General features: G+C 42.9%; 1 protein-coding gene across 3 annotated transcripts in view; it reads left to right on the forward strand.

Annotated features, from left to right (window-relative positions):
• gas7a (growth arrest-specific 7a) overlaps positions 1-23529 on the forward strand; it is a 34611-nt gene extending 11082 nt beyond the window's left edge. The window contains exons 4-14 of one of the 3 annotated variants that reach the window (XM_052519132.1): positions 1712-1800; positions 4557-4619; positions 10900-10998; positions 11643-11758; positions 12920-12994; positions 13123-13201; positions 13952-14080; positions 14700-14823; positions 17012-17091; positions 17220-17318; positions 21180-23529. In XM_052519132.1, the coding sequence (XP_052375092.1) occupies positions 1712-1800; positions 4557-4619; positions 10900-10998; positions 11643-11758; positions 12920-12994; positions 13123-13201; positions 13952-14080; positions 14700-14823; positions 17012-17091; positions 17220-17318; positions 21180-21293 (1067 nt within the window). In that variant the 3' untranslated portion in view covers positions 21294-23529. Of the gene's footprint in view, positions 1-1711; positions 1801-2315; positions 2489-4352; positions 4620-10899; positions 10999-11642; positions 11759-12919; positions 12995-13122; positions 13202-13951; positions 14081-14699; positions 14824-17011; positions 17092-17219; positions 17319-21179 lie in introns of those variants that run through there. The other 2 variants (XM_035771462.2, XM_035771460.2) reach the window with 2 other exon arrangements.
• The last annotated feature ends 653 nt before the right edge of the window (positions 23530-24182 follow it).

Here is a 24182-nt window from a genome sequence, read left to right on the forward strand (position 1 = left end):
TGATAGGCTAACTGACATCAATTGGGTCAATTGGAGGTGTACCTGTGGATGTATTTCAAGGCCTTGCTTGACATCATGGGAAAATCAAAAGAAATCAGCCAAGACCTTAGAAAAAAAATTGTAGACCTCCACAAGTCTGGTTCATCCTTGGGAGCAATTTCCAAACGCCTGAAGGTACCCCGTTCATCTGTACAAACAATAGTACACAAGTATAAACACCATTGGACCATGCAGCCATCATACCGCTCAGGAAGGAGATGCGTTTTGTCTCCTAGAGATGAGCCTACTTTGGTGTGAAAAGTGCAAATCAATCCCAGAACAACAGCAAAGGACCTTGTGAAGATGCTGGAGGAAACGGGTACAAAAGTATCTATATCCACAGGAAATCGAGTCCTATATCGACATAACCTGAAAGGCCAGCAAGGAAGAAGCCACTGCTCCAAAACCGACATAAAAAAGCCAGACTACGGTTTGCGACTGCACATGGGGACAAAGATTGTACTTTTTGGAGAAATGTCCTCTGGTCTGATGAAATAAAACAGGACAACAAAGTCAAGGCATTTTAGTGGCCATCACAAAGCCCTGACCTCAATCGCATAGAAAATGTGTGGGCAGAACTGAAAAAGCGTGTGCGAGCAAGGATGCCTACAAACCTGACTCCGTTACACCAGCTCTGTCAGGAGGAATGGGCCAAAATTCACTCAACTTATGTGGAAGGCTACCTGAAACGTTTGACCCAAGTTAAACAATTTAAAGGCAATGCTACCAAATACTAATTGAGTGTATGTAAACTTCTGACCCATTGGGAATGTGAATAAAAGCATAAATAAATCATTCTCTCTACTATTATTCTGACATTTCACATTCTTGAAAAAAGTGGTGATCCTAACTGACCTAAGACAGGGAATTTTTACTAGGATTAAATGTCAGGAATTGAGAAAAACTGAGTTTAAATGTATTTGGCTCAGGTGTATGTAAACTTCCGACTACAATTGTAATAATACTCTAGCTCATTTTGAGATGGGCTTCCTTGATATGCAGCGACAGGCCATGAATCACGGCTGATGAGGAACCATTAGAACCCTGTAGGATGTGAGTAGGGACATTACCATAGACATATGCAGGGCTGTGACACACACACACACACACACACACACACACACACACACACACACACACACACACACACACACACACACACACACACACACACACACACACACACACACACACACACACACACACACACACACACACACACACACACACACACACACACACACACACACACAGGATCATCTCCCTTTAGGGCGTTTGCATTATTTCAAGGCCATTGTTTTCTTATGGGCCAGAGGGAGAAGAAGATGAAAACACCTATGAGATATGCTGTGTACTGAGCCGTAGCCCAGTGAGATGGACTGGAGCTGGGACAAAGGAGGGATATAAGGGAGTGCAAACTGCTTTCTGTCTGGATGATGAATGGGGATGTATTATTCCCTACTGTTAGGATGCAAACGACTCCATAACATTAAGATGTCACTTGAAGACATAAGCACAACCTGACCTTTTCACTATAATGGATTGATACCCAGTCCTTCACATGAAGGAGTTGTATGTTCCCCCATCTGTTTATCGTTCTGAACTGATTCAGTAATGACTGGGTTTAATCTGTCAATCATCTCAATGACATTTCTGATCTTTTCCCCTGTAGTCAATGGAACACTTTACACCACAGGAAGTGCTATGCATCCCACGGACCCCCCTGGCGTGCCCCTACGGAGAACCACTATGGACAAACAGGTGAGACTTTCAACTCAGCACTGCAGTCTGCAATACCCTTTTTAAAAGGGACTTCACCTGATACACCTATATTTTGTCCAACCCGTTAAGTCTATTACTGTTGGAACATTGCAATCAGCTCAACGTATTGATCGGAGTGAAATAGTTGTCTGATATTGATTTCACATCAACATTAAGCAGCTCAAACTCAATAATGGTTCCTGTAACACCTATGACATGTTGCAGGCAAACTAATGAACATTTTTACTATTTTAATGCAACAATTCACTGTTTATTCTTGATATGGTATGCTTGAAATCCATCGCACGCATCAAACATTCTTCAGGACAAAAATTGTCCTCTATGTTCCTCCCCAGTCCTGCTTTGAGCAGCTATGAACCTGGGCCAAGAAGTATTACACGCCAACCCACGTGACTAATTACTCAGCGTTAGTGAGTACCCCGTCATCAGCTAACGGGAGAATACATGGACAGATTTGGGCCATATGGGCAGCTGAGATTTGGACCACGCCGCAGGGTTTGTTGACAGATTTTGTAAGGACAACAGCAAGAGAATCTTTATAGCTCAAACTGGGAGAACTGGGCGTCCTGGGCTTCTGGGAAAGTCCGCTGGCTGGATTGCCGCGCTCCGAGCAGCCCGGACACATCGGTAGGTGCTGGTCAACGGCGCCATGTTTCGGAGGAGGAAGGTGAGAGTGTGTCGATGCGAAGCATGAGGCTTTCACTGGGTTACTACAGCTGACTGTTTTGTTGTGTTGGCCTCTGCAGGGGGGTGTTGTAATAAGCAGGGGTGGAGAGAAGGGCACAGTGGGGTGGTGTCCTTGGAGCGATCACGTGTACGGACAGGGGCAGCTCTGCTTTTCGCTGCAAACATGCTGCAGCCTCTGGTGGAACGCCATCATTAGAGAGAGAGAGTAGAACGAGAGAGGGAGATAAGGAGAGCGAGAAAGAGAAGATAAGTGTGGCTGCAGCCCTGCCCACACAGATAACACCACCACGCACTCGTGGGTAAACACACACACACCCTTTGGCTCCCTCCGTACGCAAATACGATGCACTCACACATGTGTACATCAATTCTTCCGCTCATCCACCCTCTGGACCCCCACCCCTGAAAAACATCCAAAGATGTATCAGCCCTCCAAAAACACACCTGCCAAACACACCTCCGCAAACACCCACACTATTATCAGACATCCTGTACCCACACACTATTATCAGACATCCTGTACCCACACACTATTATCAGACATCCTGTACCCACACACTATTATCAGACATCCTGTACCCACACACTATTATCAGACATCCTGTACCCACACCTCGCTGTATTGTCATTACGCTAACACACACCGACACTGTCAGACAGTATTGTATGCACATACACATCTCCCTAAAACACACACACACACACACACACACACACACACACACACACACACACACACACACACACACACACACACACACACACACACACACACACACACACACACACACACACACACACACACACACACACACACACACACAGACCAAAGCTCTAAAGCTCATGAACACACGTGGGGCCAGAGAGGCTGTTCATTGGTTGTGTTTTTCTCCCTCCTCCTCCTCCTCCTCCTCTTTTCCTCCTGCCTCTTAATCATAATTAGCCTTCTAGTTATCATTACTAAGCCATTTCCCTCAGACCTTGCCCCCTCTCCTCCCTAATTCAAAATCCTCTCTCTCCAGACCTCTCTCTCTCCTCTCCTCCCTCTTCTCTCTCTCTCTCTCTCTCTCTCTCTCTCTCTCTCTCTCTCTCTCTCTCTCTCTCTCTCTCTCTCTCTCTCTCTCTCTCTCTCTCTCTCTCTCTCTCTCTCTCTCTCTCTCTCTCTCTCTCTCTCTCTCTCTCTCTCTCTCTCTCTCTCTCTCTCTCTCTCTCTCTCTCTCTCTCTCTCTCTCTCTCTCTCTCTCTCTCTCTCTCTCTCTCTCTCTCTCTCTCTCTCCTCTCTCTCTCTCTCTCTCTCTCTCTCTCTCTCTCTCTCTCTCTCTCTCTCTCTCTCTCTCTCTCTCTCTCTCTCTCTCTCTCCTCTCTCTCTCTCTCTCTCTCTCTCTCTCTCTCTCTCTCTCTCACTCTCTCACAATCCCTCTCTCTCTGTATCTTTCTTTCTATCTATCTGAAGAGGGAAGAGGGAGGCATGGTGATCGAATTTTTAAATAAATCCCCACCTCTCCTTCAGCCTTCCATCTCTCAACTGAATTCAAGTGGGCTTTATTGACATGGGAAACATATGTTTACATTGCTAAAGCACTCTCCCTCGCTCTCTTCCGCTGGGTCCATCCATGTGTTGTCTTACTAGTTTTCCGTATGGACAGTAGGGAGACACAGGGCTCCTCACTGCATCTTCCCCCTGCCGTCAACCTCCATACTCGGGTGACAGCAGTTTAACCGGAGGCTAGCCTCATCGCGCACCTAGGACTATGACCAACCCCCTCCACCCCCTCCCTCCACTTCACACCTCCTCCATTCTCCCCAGCCCTTTACTCACCCCCCCACCCCACCCCCGTGACGCGTCTCCACTCGACTCACCACGTCAGGCAGGCAGCAGGCTGTGAGAGGCAGCCTTAGTTGCAGGAGCAGGGTTTCCCCGTGAGGAGCAGAGAGAGGAGCAGAGAGAGGAACAGGAGGAGAAGCGGTGTTGTGTGATGATGGAGGCGGCCAGCTTTGACACCGAGGAGAGCTTTGATGTTGACGATGCCTCCTGTCTCTCCCAACAGAACCCGGGGAACAATTCACCAGCCAAGAGGCAGAACAAGGAGATCAAGGAGACCAAGATAACAGTGAGTACCCTGGAGCTCCAAACCCAGAACCTCTCCATCTCACTACCCATCTCTCTCTATCTCCCTCACTCTCTCTTTCTCTCTGTGTTGTTCTCTCTCGCTATCTCTCTCTGTTTCTCTCTCTCTGTCTATCTCTGTTGTTTCCTTTCTGTCTCAGAGCAGCAGCAGCCTCAGACTGTGTTTAGGATACAGATCCTGTGCACCATTACACCAGGGAGAAACAGCAGATGTGACAGAATGTTTATTTTTTTTATCTAGGATTATTCCCTTTTGAGATAATTGAACAGAAGAAAGCAGATAACAATGTTTTACCCGACAATAGGCTAGATGTTTGTGTATTTCATTCCACCATCTGCCAACGTTAAAATGTACTGCATCTACCCACTATGCTACAGTTTGTCCATGTAGCAGTGTAGCCTCTGTGTTTGGCTGCAGATCTCTGTGGAGTAATGGGGGAACCCACAGTGCAAGAACACTGCCACCACACCAAACAGCCTATTGGATAGAACATTAGTCTTAATCAGTGGGGTTTCCACAGGTCAACTGCTAATCTTTTTCTCATGGACTGTACTGTGTCTACTCCCTTATATCAGTCTTGTGGGTTTGGGACTGACGCTTGCACAAGCGCCATTTACACACAGGAGATGCGTCCATAAGCAATGAAGAGGTTCAGATTTCTCTCAGTTCACAGAAGCTGCCACAGACTTTGAGTAAGAATAGGTATCCCATGCAGCAAAGTCATGTTTTTATCATACTCTTTCAATGTATGATGGGCTTTGATTTAGTTGAAAAGCACAAGCACAAGACCTTTGTAGACAGATCCAGAATCTGACGAGCCCTCTGAGTCTTCTCTAGAAAACATAGAAATATATTATGTGAGTGTAATGCTGCATCCCTCCCATCCCCCAATGGACCCCACATGGCTGCAGGACAATGCAGTTCACCCAGGACTGCATTCACCAAAACACAACATCAACACTTCCACATTACCGCCATGATTATAATTCCGTTCTACTCTCCATCAACAACAGCTAATGAAAACATTTACATCCCACAAGCAGCTTGAATTCCTACTCCCACGTATCCATAACTAGCATTCATTCAACTCATTATACTCATAAATATAGAAACTCATTTCTAGCAAATTAGGGATTTGTGTGGACCACATGTAACCAGATTTATGTAAAACATCCCTCAGAGTGTTTAAGTTGTTCTGACACTGGACCTCGTGGTTATGTAACCTATAATCCTTGGGGATCTCAGACGATATGAAAGAGAGCATCCCTAAAGCCAACACCTCATTTGGCCGCCTTTCGTTCCAGTACTCTGCTGCCTGTGACTGGAACGAACTGCAAAAATCGCTGAAGTTGGAGACTTTTATCTCCCTCACCAACTTCAAACATCAGCTATCTGAGCAGCTAACCAATCGCTGCAGCTGTACATAGTCTATTGGTAAATAGCCCACCCATTTTCACCTACCTCATTCCCATACTGTTTTTATACTGTTTTTATTTATTTACTTTTCTGCTCTTTTGCACACCAATATCTCTACCTGTACATGACCATCTGATCATTTATCACTCCAGTGTTAATCTGCAAAATTGTAATTATTCGCCTACCTCCTCATGCCTTTTGCACACAATGTATATAGACTGCCCCTTTTTTCCTACTGTGTTATTGACTTGTTAATTGTTTACTCCATGTGTAACTCTGTGTTGTCTGTTCACACTGCTTTGCTTTATCTTGGCCAGGTCGCATTTGCAAATGAGAACTTGTTCTCAACTATTCTACCTGGTTAAATAAAGGTGAAATAAAATAAAATAAAAAAATAAAATAATGAGGAATGTAGGAGGAGATGGTGAGTGCTGGGCTAAGGGCTGACAGACAGTTCTGTGTGTGCCCAGTGTTGGTTCTGCTCGGTGGGCTCGCTGGCCTGCTCCAGCCACAGGAGCTGTCAGTCTGCCTATTGTGAAGCCCCACCGACCTGCACAGAGAGATGCAGCAAGGCCAGTTTCCATGGTTACAAAAGCAATAGCACACTGATTAATGGTGCTGAAATGGAAAACACTGCCATAGGAAACACTGGAGCCATTCAGAAAACAAATTGAATTGATATTGTGGAAAAATAGAAAACATATGTTTTTTTATATATATAGATATTTTTTTACAGGTGAGCTTTGTTTTATAGGGCTTGATTGATGGCATTGTTGACAAATGATTGGGGTGCTGTTGTGCACAACATTTAACCATGATGTCATGTATTCTGTAGAAATATGAATGGATCAAGCAATGAACATCTCAGAAAAGGAGACCAGTAGAATAGACTACATTCATTCCATTATAATGCAGTTTTATACTTTGCGGTGTAAAGAGAAATTGCATGAATGGGGTAATTGGTCTGTGATTATTGATATTCATGGTTTTGTTCAGGGACTCACTCATTCATTGCGTAGAAGAAGTGGTGTCGTGTCATGATGGAATAATGGGAGGTTGTAGTCGTTGATGCTGAGTATGGCGTTCATCATGATGTCAGTCCAGGAGGGTGTTTTTCTGTTGTCCCATGATGCATGTTGCGTGACCTGTATTCCAGCTGTCATGGACAGACTCAGATCCCATATAGATGGATCACGGCCCCTCCATTAGAGACAGTGGAGGCTGGTGAAGGGAGGATGGCTCATACTAATGATCGGAATGGAGTGAATGGAACGGTGTGTCTAATGTGTTTTAATCCATTTTAATGAGCCTATCCTCCCATTTAGAGTGACACCAGCCTCCACTGATTTGAGACCAGTAGACCCGTAACCTTGTTTTTACCTTGTCTCCTTCGTATTATAAGGCTGGTCCTGAGTGTGATGGAAGGAAGATGCACAGGGCTGAATCATCTGAATAGTTTTCCACCTCCTTAAACATACTTAAGTGCTGTTTGACTTGTTGTTTGGAAGACTCAGATGGGTTATTTTGATTATTATTATTAGATATTTTTTTACCAATAATCACTGATTAAATGAATGAGTGATTTATGAGTTGGAGGAAGCCACAGCATTCTGAGAATAGTGGAGGACTTCTTGGAATCTTTTGTTATTATGGGGGATTGTGCCTTTACAGCAAAAGTAATTTGTCGCTTAGCAACAGTGGCTGAGTACCCTACAGTCTCTGTGTGTGTGTGTGTGTGTGTGTGTGTGTGTGTGTGTGTGTGTGTGTGTGTGTGTGTGTGTGTGTGTGTGTGTGTGTGTGTGTGTGTGTGTGTGTGTGTGTGTGTGTGTGTGTGTGTGTGTGTGTGTGTGTGTGTGTGTGTGTGTGTGTGTGTGTGTGTCGGGGGAAGAGTTATTTTCTGAAGAGTTATTTTCTGATAGTGTTAGCTCAGGTGGCAAGAGATGTATGTGTTGACACCCTGTGTATGTCTTTAAGCATGTGTTATTTTCTGTGCTTTATGTCTTTAAGCATGTGTTATTTTCTGTGCTTTATGTCTTTAAGCATGTGTTATTTTCTGTGCTTTATGTCTTTAAGCATGTGTTATTTTCTGTGCTTTATGTCTTTAAGCATGTGTTATTTTCTGTGCTTTATGTCTTTAAGCATGTGTTATTTTCTGTGCTTTATGTCTTTAAGCATGTGTTATTTTCTGTGCTTTATGTCTTTAAGCATGTGTTATTTTCTGTGCTTTATGTCTTTAAGCATGTGTTATTTTCTGTGCTTTATGTCTTTAAGCATGTGTTATTTTCTGTGCTTTATGTCTTTAAGCATGTGTTATTTTCTGTGCTTTATGTCTTTAAGCATGTGTTATTTTCTGTGCTTTATGTCTTTAAGCATGTGTTATTTTCTGTGCTTTATGTCTTTAAGCATGTGTTATTTTCTGTGCTTTATGTCTTTAAGCATGTGTTATTTTCTGTGCTTTATGTCTTTAAGCATGTGTTATTTTCTGTGCTTTATGTCTTTAAGCATGTGTTATTTTCTGTGCTTTATGTCTTTAAGCATGTGTTATTTTCTGTGCTTTATGTCTTTAAGCATGTGTTATTTTCTGTGCTTTATGTCTTTAAGCATGTGTTATTTTCTGTGCTTTATGTCTTTAAGCATGTGTTATTTTCTGTGCTTTATGTCTTTAAGCATGTGTTATTTTCTTTGCTTTATGTCTTTAAGCATGTGTTATTTTCTGTGCTTTATGTCTTTAAGCATGTGTTATTTTCTGTGCTTTATGTCTTTAAGCATGTGTTATTTTCTGTGCTTTATGTCTTTAAGCATGGGTTATTTTCCATGCTGTTAGTAATATTTCTGTCTATTCAGCAGAGCTAAATCATTCCAATGTGTGAGGTCCAGCTCACAATTTTTAAACGTCCAGGCAATTAATGAACCTTTCTACATTTGCCTAAGCCTTTAGGGTGGAAATGACTGTATAATGAATGCAGGTAGAGGACAGACTGTCCCTCTGGGTGATTAGGCAAAATGGCACTTGTCAACACTGTCTGCTGTTGGGGGTAAGTGTAATTAGTCTGTTCTAAACTACAGGAATGACCATCATCATGTGAATCATTCATAAGCTATGACCCTGCCTGCCTCTCAGAATCTCCATAACACTGTCAGGCTGAACCATAACACCCTCGATTTGCTGACTGTCCAAAAACATCAACTACTATAAACCACACAGTGCCAACAGTGCCATACAATTCTCCCTGGTTTTCATAGAGGTAATGAATATGAATCTCTGAGTCCTAACAGTGTAGCACCCCACTAAGAGCCCATAAAAGAGTAGTGAGCTATAGAGACAGCCATGCTGCAGATAGATGGGCTCATTTTCTGGAGGATGTGAGCAGGAGATAAACAACAGCAGTGATAGATGGCGAGTCAGTGTGATGGAAAATCTGGTGTCCGTGACAATCAGTCTGATCTCTCAGGCAGAAAATGAACAAAGTGACTGGGCTCCACCAACTATGTAAATTCTGTTGTGTAGCGTTAGAAAGAGTCTACGACACTTCTATGTGTGTTTCTACTACTGTATCTCATGTGGTGTGTGGATGCATGCATATTATGCAGACTAATAGGTGTGTGTGTGTGTGTGTGTGTGTGTGTGTGTGTGTGTGTGTGTGTGTGTGTGTGTGTGTGTGTGTGTGTGTGTGTGTGTGTGTGTGTGTGTGTGTGTGTGTGTGTGTGTGTGTGTGTGTGTGTGTGTGTGTGTGTGTGTGTGTGTGTGTGTGTGTGTGTGTACATATTAGATGTCCAGGGGTCATTGATAGAACTGATTTCAAGCAGGAGTTGGAGATCTCTGCAGACGGCTGGTTGCCTTCAGGAAATAACAGAGCTCATGTTAATATTTATTACAGAATAGCTTTTCGGGCTTGCTTCCATTGTTTGACAGTTTTTTCTCAGGAACTTAGGAAATAGTTTCAACTCCCAATAGGCTCAATGATTTGCAACACAAAGCTTCAAACATTGTCATAGTTACATAAGCAAATATGGCAATCAGCTAGTAGAAATGTGCACAGTGTGTTTTTTCCTTGTCGTGTGCTTTAGCCAAGCAGTGAACACATAATACATATTTGTGCATCTGAGATTCAGCATGTCTGGATGTCCATGTAGTCTGCTGGGATGTCATTGGCAGCATGGCATAGATAGAGGACATGTTGGTGTGCCAGCAGGGAGAGGTTACAGATGGTGAACATTACATAATTGCAGTCCTCTAAGGGTAATTGAAGACGCTATTGACCAGATTAAGCTGTGACTCCGCTCTACAGTGGTTTGTGTTGTTGTTGGTTGTTGCCTCTATATCACTGAATGTAGGTCTTTCTCTTCATTATGATGTTGTTTCAGTTTATCACAAATAAGTGTAAGGATCGTAAGGCCAGGACTGGACGTTTTGTGCTCTCTCTTTCTCCCCCCTCTCTTTTCTCTCCCTCTTTCTCTGTCCCTCTCCCCTCCGTCTGTCCCTCTCCATTTCTTTCCCCGCCCCCTCTCCACCTCCGAGGGTTCTCTGGGTCACCATCTTGATGACCAACACCCCCGGAGAGTATTTACTCATTCCTGACCTTTACTCCCGTCCTCATGACAGACACAAACCGAGCCTCCATGTCCCGTCTCCAAATGAGAAGCTTCTATGCACATCTCCCACAAATGGCACCTTTGATGTCTGCTCTAACCATAGCGTTTCTCCCACATTCATTCCTGAGAGTTGAAGGCAATTAGCCTATTTTCCTCCTCCTTTCCTTCTTCCTCTCCCTCTGATGTCTCACAGAAACATCTCTCACTTGTCTCTCACTCTCTTGAATTCGTTTCACTATTTTTTTGCATTCAGATCAACTGCGTGACCTTCCCGCTGCCCAGTGTGATGCCAGATCAACCAGAGCAGCAGCTACTGAAGCCCAATGAGTGGAGCTACTGTGACTACTTCTGGGTAAGATAGCGCCCTGACATCTCTAAACCACTCTCCAGCTCATAGAATAAGATCCCTACTTCCTATATTTATAGGAATCTCAGCCCTGTTACATATGACTTTGAATCCAATAGGGTAGATTTTGTCTGTCATATTAACGCCAACTCATGTGTCTACAAACATGATTGTAACAGAAGCCTCTTTTCACTGAACTGTGATTTGGATGGTTGTTCTTGTTCCACTGAGTCATGTTCTCAGTGGCTGTCTGTATTTCTGTGGCATAATGTGCTCCACTCAGCCAAAGCTCAAGCCCATTGGGTGAATTGAATCTGTCACCTCTGGTTCACGTGGGGCTACCACATCACTCCCTGTCGTATCCGCATCCTGTTACACATAGTGGGATGTGCTGCTCCTTGTTCAACCCTTAGACACACACACACTCAGAACTCACACGCAACTGACGAACACACCCACGTGCGCATGCACTCCTTAACACATACATTTGTAGTTCTCTGACTCATACACTCATCCACACACACACACTCCCCAACACCCCTCACCACTCACACACACACTCAATGTAAACAATGTCATTTTCTCCATGAAATGAAGTCTGTGGCTGTATTGGTCTGGGTGTGTGATTGATGCTCCATCCTCTCCCTCAGACTGACAAGAAGGACCCCCAAGGGACCCCCTCTGTGGGCGGCTTTGAGGTGCTGCTGCAGAAACAGCTCAAGGGCAAACAGATGCAGAAAGAGATGGCTGAGTTCGTCCGGGAGAGGTAACACAACATAGTCAGCTTGGAAGGGGTCAGTGGTACTGTGTATTTTGTGTGTTGGGAAATGCTATTGATTCTCTTTATCGTATCTTTTTTTATCGTAATCTTATTTCGACTGTTTGTCGTGTCTTATCAGGGTGAAACAGGGTTCTCTTGTCATTATGTTATTGTAGAGCATGGGTTATTTTGTCCTTGACAACCTGGCTCCACTCTATAGTATCTATTCACATATTTACATTGTATTTATTTAGCAGATGCTCTTCTTCAGAGCAACTTGCAGGAGCAATTAGGGTTAAGTGCCTTGCTCAAGGGCACATGGACAGATTTTTCAGCTAGTCGACTTGGGGACTGGCCCGACACTGTTGACCGCCAGGCTAGCTGCTGCCCCAGGTGTATCATCCCCATGCACATCTGAATTCAGATACATGTGTTGTACCGTACTATGTTTATAAAGTTAAGTTGTAGACGTACATAAAGTAGACGTCCTAAACATATGCTTTCATAGGCTTCAGCATAGCAAGAGGCCCCATTTTGCGCCCACAACAAAAGTTCCCATTGACTCAATAGACTTGATAATTAAGTGGACTTTCACTTTTTCCCCTGGCTGTATTCACACAATTCATTTAAAGGTCCCATTCCCCAACATTCTAATTCAGGGCTGACCTTTCTTCATTGGTTCAGTGAGACAGCTGACCTGATGTCAGATTCTGGCCATATCCATTTCTTTGGAATGGCCTTTGTGACCTCCCGTAGAGGACAGGTTTACTCAGATGTGTATGGTTAATGGGTATTTGTGGGATAATTGAATGTCATAGAAATATGGCTAGCATTTCTGAGTCGCCCTCGGGGTGGCCATGAGTAAATAGCCTCACATCATTCCCATCTCTGGCCTTTCCACAGGAAAGTGCATTAACTTATATCCAGGCTGTTGTTACAGGATATTGTTTGATATCTTCTCAGCACGGAATAATAGGCTTCTGCCTTTGAGCATCATAGTGGCCACAGTGCTGTCTGTCTTTGGGTGTCGGTGATATACTGGAGGACAGTGTCTCCATGCACCAATGCTCCTCTGAAACTCTGTCAGCTTTTAAAAATGTTCCCCTCTATTGGTCTTCCCTGGAGTCCCATACTTTAGAGCCCCATGGCTGTCGTTGTCCGTTGCAGGATAAAGATTGAAGATGAATACTCTAAGAACCTCTCCAAGCTCTCCCAGAGCCCCTTGGCTGCTCAGGAGGAAGGGTGAGTGAGTTAACAGAATAGATTTATATTCGTTCTATATTCTTCACCATATACCTGTTTGCTACTTGGGTGTTTTCCCATCCATTCTATCCAGTTTGGTTGATGTCTCTTGTTTGATCCCATTCCAGAACCCTTGGGGATGCTTGGGCCCAGCTGAAGAGGAGTTGTCATGATGAGGCTGAAGTCCACCTCAAGTTCTCCAATAAGGTAGCCTACTGTCCTGCTAGAAGATACTGTGGATGTTATAGATTGCATGTACTGTAACAGACCAAGAAAATTCTAAAATCTCCATGTGAACCGACGGAAGTGGACAACATCCATGCTTCACTCATACCTTCAATAACATTATAAGATGTATTTTCTATGGGCTATGGAGCCCTTAGAGGAGGCTTAGTTGGCAGTCAGTTTATTTATGTGTTCCTTTGGTCAATCCAAGGCCTCTAGGACCACGTCCTGGTGTGTTTGTTTACCTCACTCTGGTCTGACATGGGCAAAGAAAAAAGAGGGGGGGCTTACAGCAGCAATTACCAGTGAAGAAAAAAACTCTACTGGGTCTAAAGAATGCTTAAAATAAATCAGAGGTAGCCTTGAAGCTATACATAGCCTCCATTGTCTGATTCATTAGTGGTGTCTTCTGATGAGCCCCAGGCTGCGGACATGCAGCACGCCATGATCCCCTCTCCTCTGAGCTCGGAGACACCACGGCTGATGGGATGGGGTTAGGTAACGTGTGGAAGAGTGAGAAATCCTCTTGAACATATAGTGGCCTAAGTGCACTTTTCATGACTATTTATATCCATGCTTTATGCAGCTAGGTCACATATATCCTGTATAGGACTACCAGGACTATAAATTGGTGTGTTTATATAATAGTTAGATAGGCAGGTACAATGTAGTTACAGTGTAGTTACACATAAGTACATATCAATTACAACTGTAATAACTGTACCTCTTCAGCTCCAGTGTGAGGTGGAGAAGCCCCTGCTGACGTTCAGAGACAACTTCAAGAAGGAGTTGAAGAAGTACGATCACCACATCATAGACCTCAGGAAGCAGCTGGCCAGCCGCTATGCAGGTGTGGAGAAGGTATGGACCATTCTAAACCAAAGCATCCTATAATCTTTGTCCTACAATTCAGGTTTTCCCAGAGAAGCTTTAAATGATCCAAAATGTATGTCAGAAGAAGTGGTTTAGGAATGATCTGACGACACCACAGCATTATTCTGTTGGACTATTGAAACCATTCAACGTATTATAAGATGAACTGTTTTTGTGCTCAGGAAAAAACCTGTTGCTTTTTGTTGCCTATCTTTCTCCCCATGGTAATCATATAGACTAGATTAATCAATCGATTGACTTCATACGATCATAATGTCCTGTTCGTTTTATTTTATTTGGCATCCATTAAACACAGGAGTTTTTGTGGGTTTACGGTTCGTGTCTGCCAAGTGCTGTGTTTACATTTCCAACAGTGTTACATCATGACATTGGAGAATTGCCTCAACAGACGAGATGAAGGAAGATCCTGTGATGTGAAATAAGAATAGATTAAGGGATGAGGCCGGGATTTGAGTGGGGAAATAGGTAGCCGAGATGAAAGGGCTGCCATGACTGTGGTAATAGTTGTAGGTTCAGTAGATCTGAGGATTAGCATGAAATGACTCATATTGTTTCTGTATTCACACTGCTGCTTGGGTTGCTGTAGGCCCGTAAAGCCCTGGCAGACCGGCAGAAAGATCTGGAAGTGAAGACCCAGCAGCTGGACATCAAGCACATGAACAAACACGAGGAGGACATCAAGAAGGCCCGGCGGAAATCCACACAAGCAGGTCAGGGGTTAGACACACCGTGTAGCATATGTAGAGCAGCCGCACTTCACAGCTCCATGAAACGCCAGCATAGCGGTGCCAGCATAGTGATTCTACCTCCAGAGAGGAGAGAACATGCACCCAAAGCATGCTGCATTCTCAGGTGTGCTTTTTATTAACTTACCACAGTGTACTTCTAAAGGCGACAAATTGCCTCTCTCCTTTCAAATCTGAGCCGTTCAATTCACCCACAGCGGTGTTTCTTGATAAATCATCATCGCTGAGCAGCCGCTTTTATGTTGCGTAAGCCGCTTTTGAGGCCACTCTTGCGTTGCATGCAATTTACCTACCCTTGTGATGTTGTGCTGCCATTGTGTAAAGTTGTGGTGGTGTTTTCATCAGCAACAAGAGGCATAGCCGACAGAGTGAGAACTCTGAGAACTCCCTGGCACAACACCAGAACACATTGCAAAAGAGAGCCAGAAGTATTTCAACATGGAAACAAGTTTAATGATCTATTTTTGTGGTGGGATAATAAGTCGGCTGGGAGAGGACCATTACCCACAATCCCCAGGACTAATCTTTTGGTCACAGTGAACAAGGGTATCAATGGAGGACTTGTCCCATCCAGACCAGCCAGGCATCCCAAACAGTCAGATCTGGCAACATGGATCACATGGCCGGGCCTGTTGTGTAAATGGAGCAGAGACAGGGTTGCGGACAGTGCAGATATGTTTCACACGCTCAAGGTTCAGACTTGGGGTGGATTCCCAGACTGTGTTGCCTAAGAATACTATGTTTTCCCCAGCAGGGGGCAGAGGGGGTGAGGTGGGCCTGTGCTACAGTCAGATAGGGAATGTGGGGGCGTTCAGTCAGACATGGAACTCAGACAGGAGGTCGACAACACTAAAGCTCACTGCCAACAGCAGCCCATAGTAATGTAATGATACGAAGCAATTAGCTTAGTCAAAAATATTGAGCAATGTCTCTTCATTTATACTTAAAACCATATGTTATACTGCAAGTATATTTTCCAGTGTTTTGTGTTGTACTGTGGATCTCAAAAACATTGCATTATCATGTGCTTAGGAGACAAACACATCTTGCTTTGCATTTATATTTAAATGTGGAATCATAGTGAATATGCTTAATTCAGATAACATGAGGCTATGATCAGCCATGCAGTACAATGCCTGGGGCTCCCATTTCTCTGTATTCCAGATAGCATGATGGTACAAATAGTTATGGCGCCAAGATTATAATTGCTTTTTCCATACATATCTATGCACACACTTTAGAGGAAAAAGCCAGTGTGAAAAAATACAAAAATAAAAGCCGGCATCTTGTTCATTCTCTCTCCCACTCAGATAATTAGTCTCAGTTCACAGCTCTAATCAATAGATCCAGTTAGGCACGCTTTAGATGATGTCTGCCTTGTGTCTTTCACTTTTTCCAGGGGCAAATGTCATTAAAAACTCTGGCCTCATTTGCATATAGATTGAGATGTGCTATTATTGGAGAGGCTGGATTGCAACTTCCTCTGTAGTTTTGTTTTAGGTTGTTTCTTACACCCTTTCTACAGTAGGCCTTTGTAATATATGTCTAATAGATTGAACTGAAATGTAGAAGAACGTTTCTAGGTCACATTTGCTTTGCACTTTTCTTCAACCCTATTGAACCAAGCTTTATAGACTTAGCATCGGAGGTTAGCATCGGAGGTTAGCTTCGGAGGTTAGCATCGGAGGTTAGCTTCGGAGGTTAGCATCGGAGGTTAGCTTCGGAGGTTAGCTTCGGAGGTTAGCATCGGAGGTTAGCATCGGAGGTTAGCTTCGGAGGTTAGCATCGGAGGTTAGCTTCGGAGGTTAGCTTCGGAGGTTAGCTTCGGAGGTTAGCTTCGGAGGTTAGCTTCGGAGGTTAGCCTCTGCATTACGTTGCATCGATAGAGATGTCCCACACTGCAACAGGCATGGTTACTGAGTGCCCTTTGCTGGAGACATAGGGACTGAGTTCATGCACGCTTTTCCTCATGCATAAGTTAATCTAGGGCCTACATTTAATATAGTAAACACTTCAAGGCCGTAGTACTTCATCTTTAACTACCACAATTGAACTGCACAGGTATACCAGCAACGTAATGTTGATTTGTTGAGTATTACCTCCTAGTCAAATACACTGTGTTGAATGACAACTCTGAATCTGTTCTCTACAGGTGATGACCTGATGCACAATGTGGACCTGTACAACCGGGCCCAGTCCAAGTGGTTCGAGGAGATGGTCACCACAAGCCTGGTAATACAATTGAACTAACTCTTCATAGTCTCATTGTTGACAACAAACAATAAAAGCTGATCACGTTCATCATTATCTTTGACAGTGAGGTTGATTCCTTTGTCTATGTATTTCCCTCTGTTCTTCAGGAGCTGGAGAGACTTGAGGTTGAGAGGGTGGAGATGATACGACAGGATTTACGCCAGTACACAACGCTGCGACATGAAACTGACATGTTCAACCAAAGTGTGAGTCATGTGTCCATTTCACTTACAGTACAAGTGGCGGTTCCCTTGAGTCAGCCTGACAGAACATGTGGCTGTTTGCTGGAGTCAGACAACCAATCTGACAGTCATGACAGCCTGGACTCAAGGGTAGAATGCGGTCACCGTAACAGACCGAGACGTAACATAGTAAAAGTACACCCCAATTAGCATGATATGTTACGTTTTGTATGGTATGTATTAATTTGTAGATGTCCATCTATTTCGTATGATATGATACAAATTACAATTCATATGTGATGAATTGCAATTTGTACAATATGTTACGAATTATGAATTGTAATGTTAGCTAGGTGGTTAGGGTTAGGGGTTAAGGTTGGGTTAAGGTTATGGTTAAGTTTAGTTTTAGGAGTTAGGTTAAGGGTTAGATTAAGGTTTAGCCAATCTTTTCTGACATGAGAGCTACTTTTAAAAAATGAAACATGTCACGAGCTACTCGTTTTTTTCTCGGCTTAAAATAGTCACATTCTTCTCTTCTCCTCTCCCCTCCAGCTCTTCCCTGGGACCTTAGTGTACAGGAGTAGTGCATTATGTTTTCTGTCAATATACCTGGTAATGTTTGTTAATAAACAAATCTAAAGGGGGGGCTCTATAAAATTGAAATTGTTTTATATTTTCCCAAATTATGTTATTTCAGTTTTATTTTTCCTGGTTTAAGATTGTTTTTGTTTTTCAATTTCCAAATGATACTTGTTCATAGAAAAACGAAATTGGATGTTCTGAGTCCATGTCAATGCCTAAATCACATCAGAAGACTCATTGTTTGGGGTCTGGAAGGAAACGAACACGTTTAGATTTGAGTATAATTCCCCTTTAATTGTGCATCTAACCCTTTAATTTATAGAGAGTGAGCAATGTGCCATCTAATGTGCCGGTCTAGCAATGGTTCTGTACTACTGATGCTTATTTAATGGTAACTTTTGCAAATAATAGACACAAATTATATACAGTACTTCTGCCAGGTAAGAAATTAATTGGCAGATATCGTGTTAGGCTTGGCTTTTTAAGCGAATAGTGGCTAATAGCGAATAGTGGATAATGTCAATGTTGTGTTGATTAGATTGTAGTTGGGATCTTGCGGTCTCTGATACTTTGTTTGAGATTTGTTTGTCCGTTTTAATTTTAATTTGATTTATTTTACCTTTATTTAACCAGGTAGGCAAGTTGAGAACAAGTTCTCATTTACAACTGCGACCTGGCCAAGATAAAGCAAAGCAGTTCGACACATACAACGACAACGCCACATACAACGACACATGGCATAAAACAAACATACAGTCAATAATACAGTAGAAACAAGTCTATATACGATATGAGCAAATTAGGTGAGAAGGGAGGTAAAGGCAAAAAAAGGCCATGGTGGCAAAGTAAATACAATATAGCAAGTAAAACACTGGAATGGTAGATTTGCAGTGGAAGAATGTGCAAAGTAGAAATAAAAATAATGGGGTGCAAAGGAGCAAAATAAATAAATAAAATAAAAACAGTAGGGAATGAGGTAGTTGTTTGGGCTAAATTATAGGTGGGCTATGTACAGGTGCAGTAATCTGTGAGCTGCTCTGACAGCTGGTGCTTAAAGCTAGTGAGGGAGATAAGTGTTTCCAGTTTCAGAGAATTTTCTAGTTCGTTCCAGTCATTGGCAGCAGAGAACTGGAAGGAGAGGCGGCCAAAGAAAGAATTGGTTTTGGGGGTGACCAGAGAGATATACCTGCTGGAGCAGGCGGGCAGGTGCAGGCAGCGATCGGTTGAAGAGCATGCATTTAGTTTTACTTGTATTTAAGAGCAATTGGAAGCCACGGAAGGAGAGTTGTATGGCATTGAAACTTGCCTGGAGGGTTGTTAACACAGTGTCCAAAGAAGGGCCAGAAGTAACAGAATAACTTTACGTCCGTCCCCTCGCCCATACCCGGGCGCGAACCAGGGACCCTCTGCACACATCGACAACAGTCACCCTCGAAGCATCGTTACCCATCGCTCCACAAAAGCCGCGGCCCTTGCAGAGCAAGGGGAACTACTACTTCAAGGTCTCAGAGCAAGTGACGTAACCGATTGAAACGCTATTTAGCGCGCACCGCTAACTAAGCTAGCCGTTTCACATCCGTTACACTCACCTCCCTTTTGACCTTCCTCCTTTTTCCGCAGCAACCAGTAATCCGGGTCAACAGCATCAATGTAACAGTATAATTTTAAACCGTCCCCCTCGCCCATACCTGGGCGCGAACCAGGGACCTTCTGCACACATCAACAACAGTCACCCACGAAGCATCGTTACCCATCGCTCCACAAAAGCCGCCGCCCTTGCAGAGCAAGGGGAACTACTACTTCAAGGTCTCAGAGCAAGTTATGTAACCAATTGAAACGCTATTTAGCGCGCACCGCTAACTAAGCTAGCCGTTTCACATCCGTTACATATACAGAATGGTGTCGTCTGCGTAGAGGAGGATCAGAGACTCACCAGCAGCAAGAGCGACATCATTGATGTATACAGAGAAGAGAGTCGGTCCAAGAATTTAATCCTGTGGCACCCCCATAGAGACCGCCAGAGGTCCGGACAACAGACCCTCCGATTTGACACACTGAACTCTATCAGAGAAGTAGTTGGTGAACCAGGCTAGGCAATCATTTGAGAAACCAATCAACCAACCAACCAGTTTGCGATGGAACGTGAAAAATGCATGCACTTTCAGAATTGTTGGCGAGCTACTCATAGGTGGGCTGCGAGATCGATCTGTTGGAGACCCCTGTGCTAAGTCGGTTCAAAGTATCTAAAAAGTAGTGAGGAGTTGCAAAGTTGCTAATGAGCTAAAATGCTAATATTGTCTGTGATGAGATTCGAGTACGCAAATTTTGGATTGCTAGACGTTTGCGTTATACCCGTAACCTCCTGTCTTATGTAACCATGCCAAACGTAACATATCATACTGATTTTAGTGTCCCTATGTTACGTCTAGTCTGTAAGACCAGACTGGCCATGGGCAGCCTAGTTAATTGATGAGCAGTTTGGAACTGTTAAAGAATGAAATATACAACATAGGTTGCACTTTGTGTGATGATTACCTTCTTTTGGAGAGCATAGTGCTGCAGTAAAACAGAATGGTCACCAGTGAAATAGGTCTTTTGGAGTGTGGTGTATGTTGATTTTTTTTAAAGCCGATCCATTTAGCTAACAATTCTAGATCAAGTATCCCAATACAAAGGATTTGTGCAATGTACTCAGATCAACGTGTTGGTAAGCATGTTTGTTGTGAAAATGCTGGCCAAACAGTTAAAAGGATTTCACTGCCTCCAAACTCGATCACCATACCACTGTCACCCCTTCACCAGCTGTTATCACCCCCTGCTGACTGTTTCACTGGGCCATACTTGAACAGGGAGAATGAACCCAGATGCTCTCCTCATTTAGGAGGTGCAAACACCTGCAGATCTAACGAGACGTTGAGGGTCCTGTACCAAGGGTAGTGCCACTTTGGGTGATGGTGAAGGCCAATTACAGGTGGCACACACTACTGATCAGCCTAATAAGGAGGTTGTCCTTTAGAGGGCCACTATAACAAGCTCAGCTGATACCTGCTGGCACACTTCTTTGCCTCCAGTTGTATTAGCAAAAGGCAGCTCGATGTGTCTCCAGAAACAGTACGCTTAACCCCGTCCACTATGGATAGAAGTGTTTGTCTCTCCCCTCATTGTGTTCTGTATGAGCATCTATGAGTTCTCTAAGCATTTACATTGTCTATGAGATGTGTCAGTGTTGGCTTCATGTGTGATGAAAGTCCATATGAGCGTATGTGTGCGTGTGTGTGCGCGTGTGTGTGTGTGTGTTGGCAGACGGTGGAGCCAGTGGATCAGCTGCTTCAGAGTGTGGACCCAGCCAAAGACCGAGAGCTGTGGGTGCAGGAGCACAAGACCGGGGATCTCCGCCCTGTGGACATGGACATATAGTTAACTACACTGACGTACCTCAAGCAGCCAGAGGCAACACCTCCACCTCCATACTGTCAGAATCCCACCCAGTCCTCTCACAGAACATTCCAACTACAGCTACAGGTGCAGGTGCATGTACGCCCCGGTCTTGGGGCGGCAGCGTAGCCTAGTGGTTAGAGCGTTGGACTAGTAACCGGAAGGTTGCGAGTTCAAACCCCCGAGCTGACAAGGTACAAATCTGTCGTTCTGCCCCTGAACAGGCAGTTATCCCACTGTTCCCAGGCCGTCATTGAAAATAAGAATGTGTTCTTAACTGACTTACCTGGTTAAATAAAGGTAAAATAAATCAAATAAAAATGTATGTTCAGGATAAGGTGAGGCCTGTACATTCTGTCTATGATGACATCAGAATAGCACAATGTTATCTCAGTGATAACTGGAGAAAAGTTAGCATTCCCAATGCAGTGCTTTTGAACCTACAATGGAAAAACAAGAGATAAATAGTCCAAATACCAGCATGTTACACTAATACAATGTTTGATAGTTTTATTCTGTACAATGAATGCCACTAAACAAGCTTAAACAATTATTTATGGTTTTATCTGTTGTAAAATTAGAAGTTTACACTATTAAGAATGATACATTTTTATGTATTTGAGAAATAGATTGGATGCATTGTAAAACCTTATAATTTTGGCATATAAACTGAACAACTAATTATTAACATTTCACTTTATTTTAGATACTGGAATATGAAACATTATGTGATATCCTAGATTAATTATGATATATTTTCATATTTACATTTTACCTGTCAAGATATGCATGTTTTGGGAAAATATCTTACCTTTACTGTATATGGTTAAGTGCATATTTGTGAAATATGATGGCTGTCTTGGCACTGTAGTACAATGTATATGGGATGTGTTTACAGAAAGTATATACCCCAAGTTTTACTGCACTCAATGAACAAGAGTGAATCAACTCATTAAGGTTTGTCATGAACATGAATTTATGTACAACAACCTCTCTCAAAGTTGAATAGGGTAAGATGTTTAGGATTGTGAAACAGCATGTCTGTCACACGTCACCTCGTGTGGCAGATTGGAACATAGGCCTGAGTCTATTTTGGATCTGTGGTGAGACAATGATGACGACGATCCATGTTACAATGAACACCTTTTAGTGCCTCAAGGTTATAAACAGTACCTGGAATGTTCTTGATATATTCTATTCTGCATCAGTGTATATTTGTAGATACAAGCTGGATGTATTTTGCTGTTAACTGTTTAAGTGGCCTTGCACTTTGGGTCAACTAAATGTTTGTACCTTGTTGTTTGTATGAATTATAACAGGATAATAGTCAACAGATTCGAAAGTCATTCATTTATTTTGCACGGCACTTTGTGAGTCAACCATTGTTTAGAGTTGGGAATTGCTATTTTGCATTTAACCTAAATACAGTCCACTTTGTATATCCAAGAGGAGTCATCACTTGGAAGCTCCAAGCATCACTCGCAAAAGCTCATCAGAAAAAGTGGTCAGTGTTATTTGCACTGGAACCTGTGCTTGTCCATACATTTCATATAGTATGCTATTAACAGATAATAGCATGGCCTTTAGCCAACATATCCACCTAAACAAGCGTACATGATATAAAATACTGCATGTTTGTGTGTCTGTCTGTCAGTCTGTATTTTGCCGTTAGTTATTCTGGAAGTGTAACAAAGCAGGGACTTACTGTGTTTATGGACCATCTCCTCAGACTATCACTCCTTTCATATTCTAATGTAGATAATACATTCACTATTCTAAGACATGCATACAGAGAACACATCTATTCAGTATATAGACAACGTCTATTCAGTATATACATGCCTTATCCACATTGTTTCTAGGTGAGAAAATATGAAAATACCACTGAAATGATTTGCATTATTCTATCCCAAACTAATCCAGATTGAAATGTTGTACTTATTGTATAAGTTATCCTGCTACAGTATGTGTCAATGTTATATGTGTTATGGTAAAGTTCTTACATTAGAAGTTAATGTACTTAACTTAACCACTCATTTTGTAGTAATGTTGATTTAATTGCCTTTTGTTAACTGATTTCCATTTCTCATGTACATCAATTCAAATGTTTCCAATCTTTAAAGAAATGTCAAATCATTGGTGACCTTTGTCCAGACAATATACTGTAGAATGCTGTGTCTAAATTAAATCGTTTCCTTGGAAATACGATTTGACAAGACTTTAAAGGGTTTTGTTTCATTATCATATACTGGCTTACATACAGTTTGGCTTACTTCAAGTCCTGGGACATGTTTAAATGAATTGGATTCATCCCAATGAGCAGATGAAATTCAGCCTTTTGCCTCTGGCTTTTAAGGTCAATCCCCTCCCCTCTGTCTGTGGATTGGCCAGGGAGATCCAGGGAGATAGGCCAGGTGGGGGAATATTGACATGAAACCAGGCCATGCATTACTGGGAGCCAGATCAGGCTTTAGAGAGAGAACGAGTCCTGTGTTTCTGACCTTACAGCCTGGACAAGTTCAGTGCCAAGATGACATATGATTGGAGTTAAAGCACATGTTCTGTAATTCATTATTTGACGTGTGTAATGTATGGAGCTCCTCGCTCTAGATCATCTTTAATATTGCAGATTGTGGGTTCTATCAATGTAATTGTTTGCGTCATTTCCAATATTTTGTTCTTTATTATTTCCCCCTAACCCCACCACCCCTCCACGAACTGGAGTAAACGAATGGACAACAATACTTAGACTTATTTTACAGGCACAGTACGTTATATTTATGTTTTTAGAACCCCTTAATAATGTCATTTTTCACAGTGTTTTTTATTATGTAGTTTCCAGCAGTCTCTGGCAGCATCAACAACATGTCA

This window comes from Oncorhynchus keta, chromosome 5, assembly GCF_023373465.1.
Source record: "Oncorhynchus keta strain PuntledgeMale-10-30-2019 chromosome 5, Oket_V2, whole genome shotgun sequence".
Taxonomy (NCBI): Eukaryota; Metazoa; Chordata; class Actinopteri; order Salmoniformes; family Salmonidae; genus Oncorhynchus; species Oncorhynchus keta.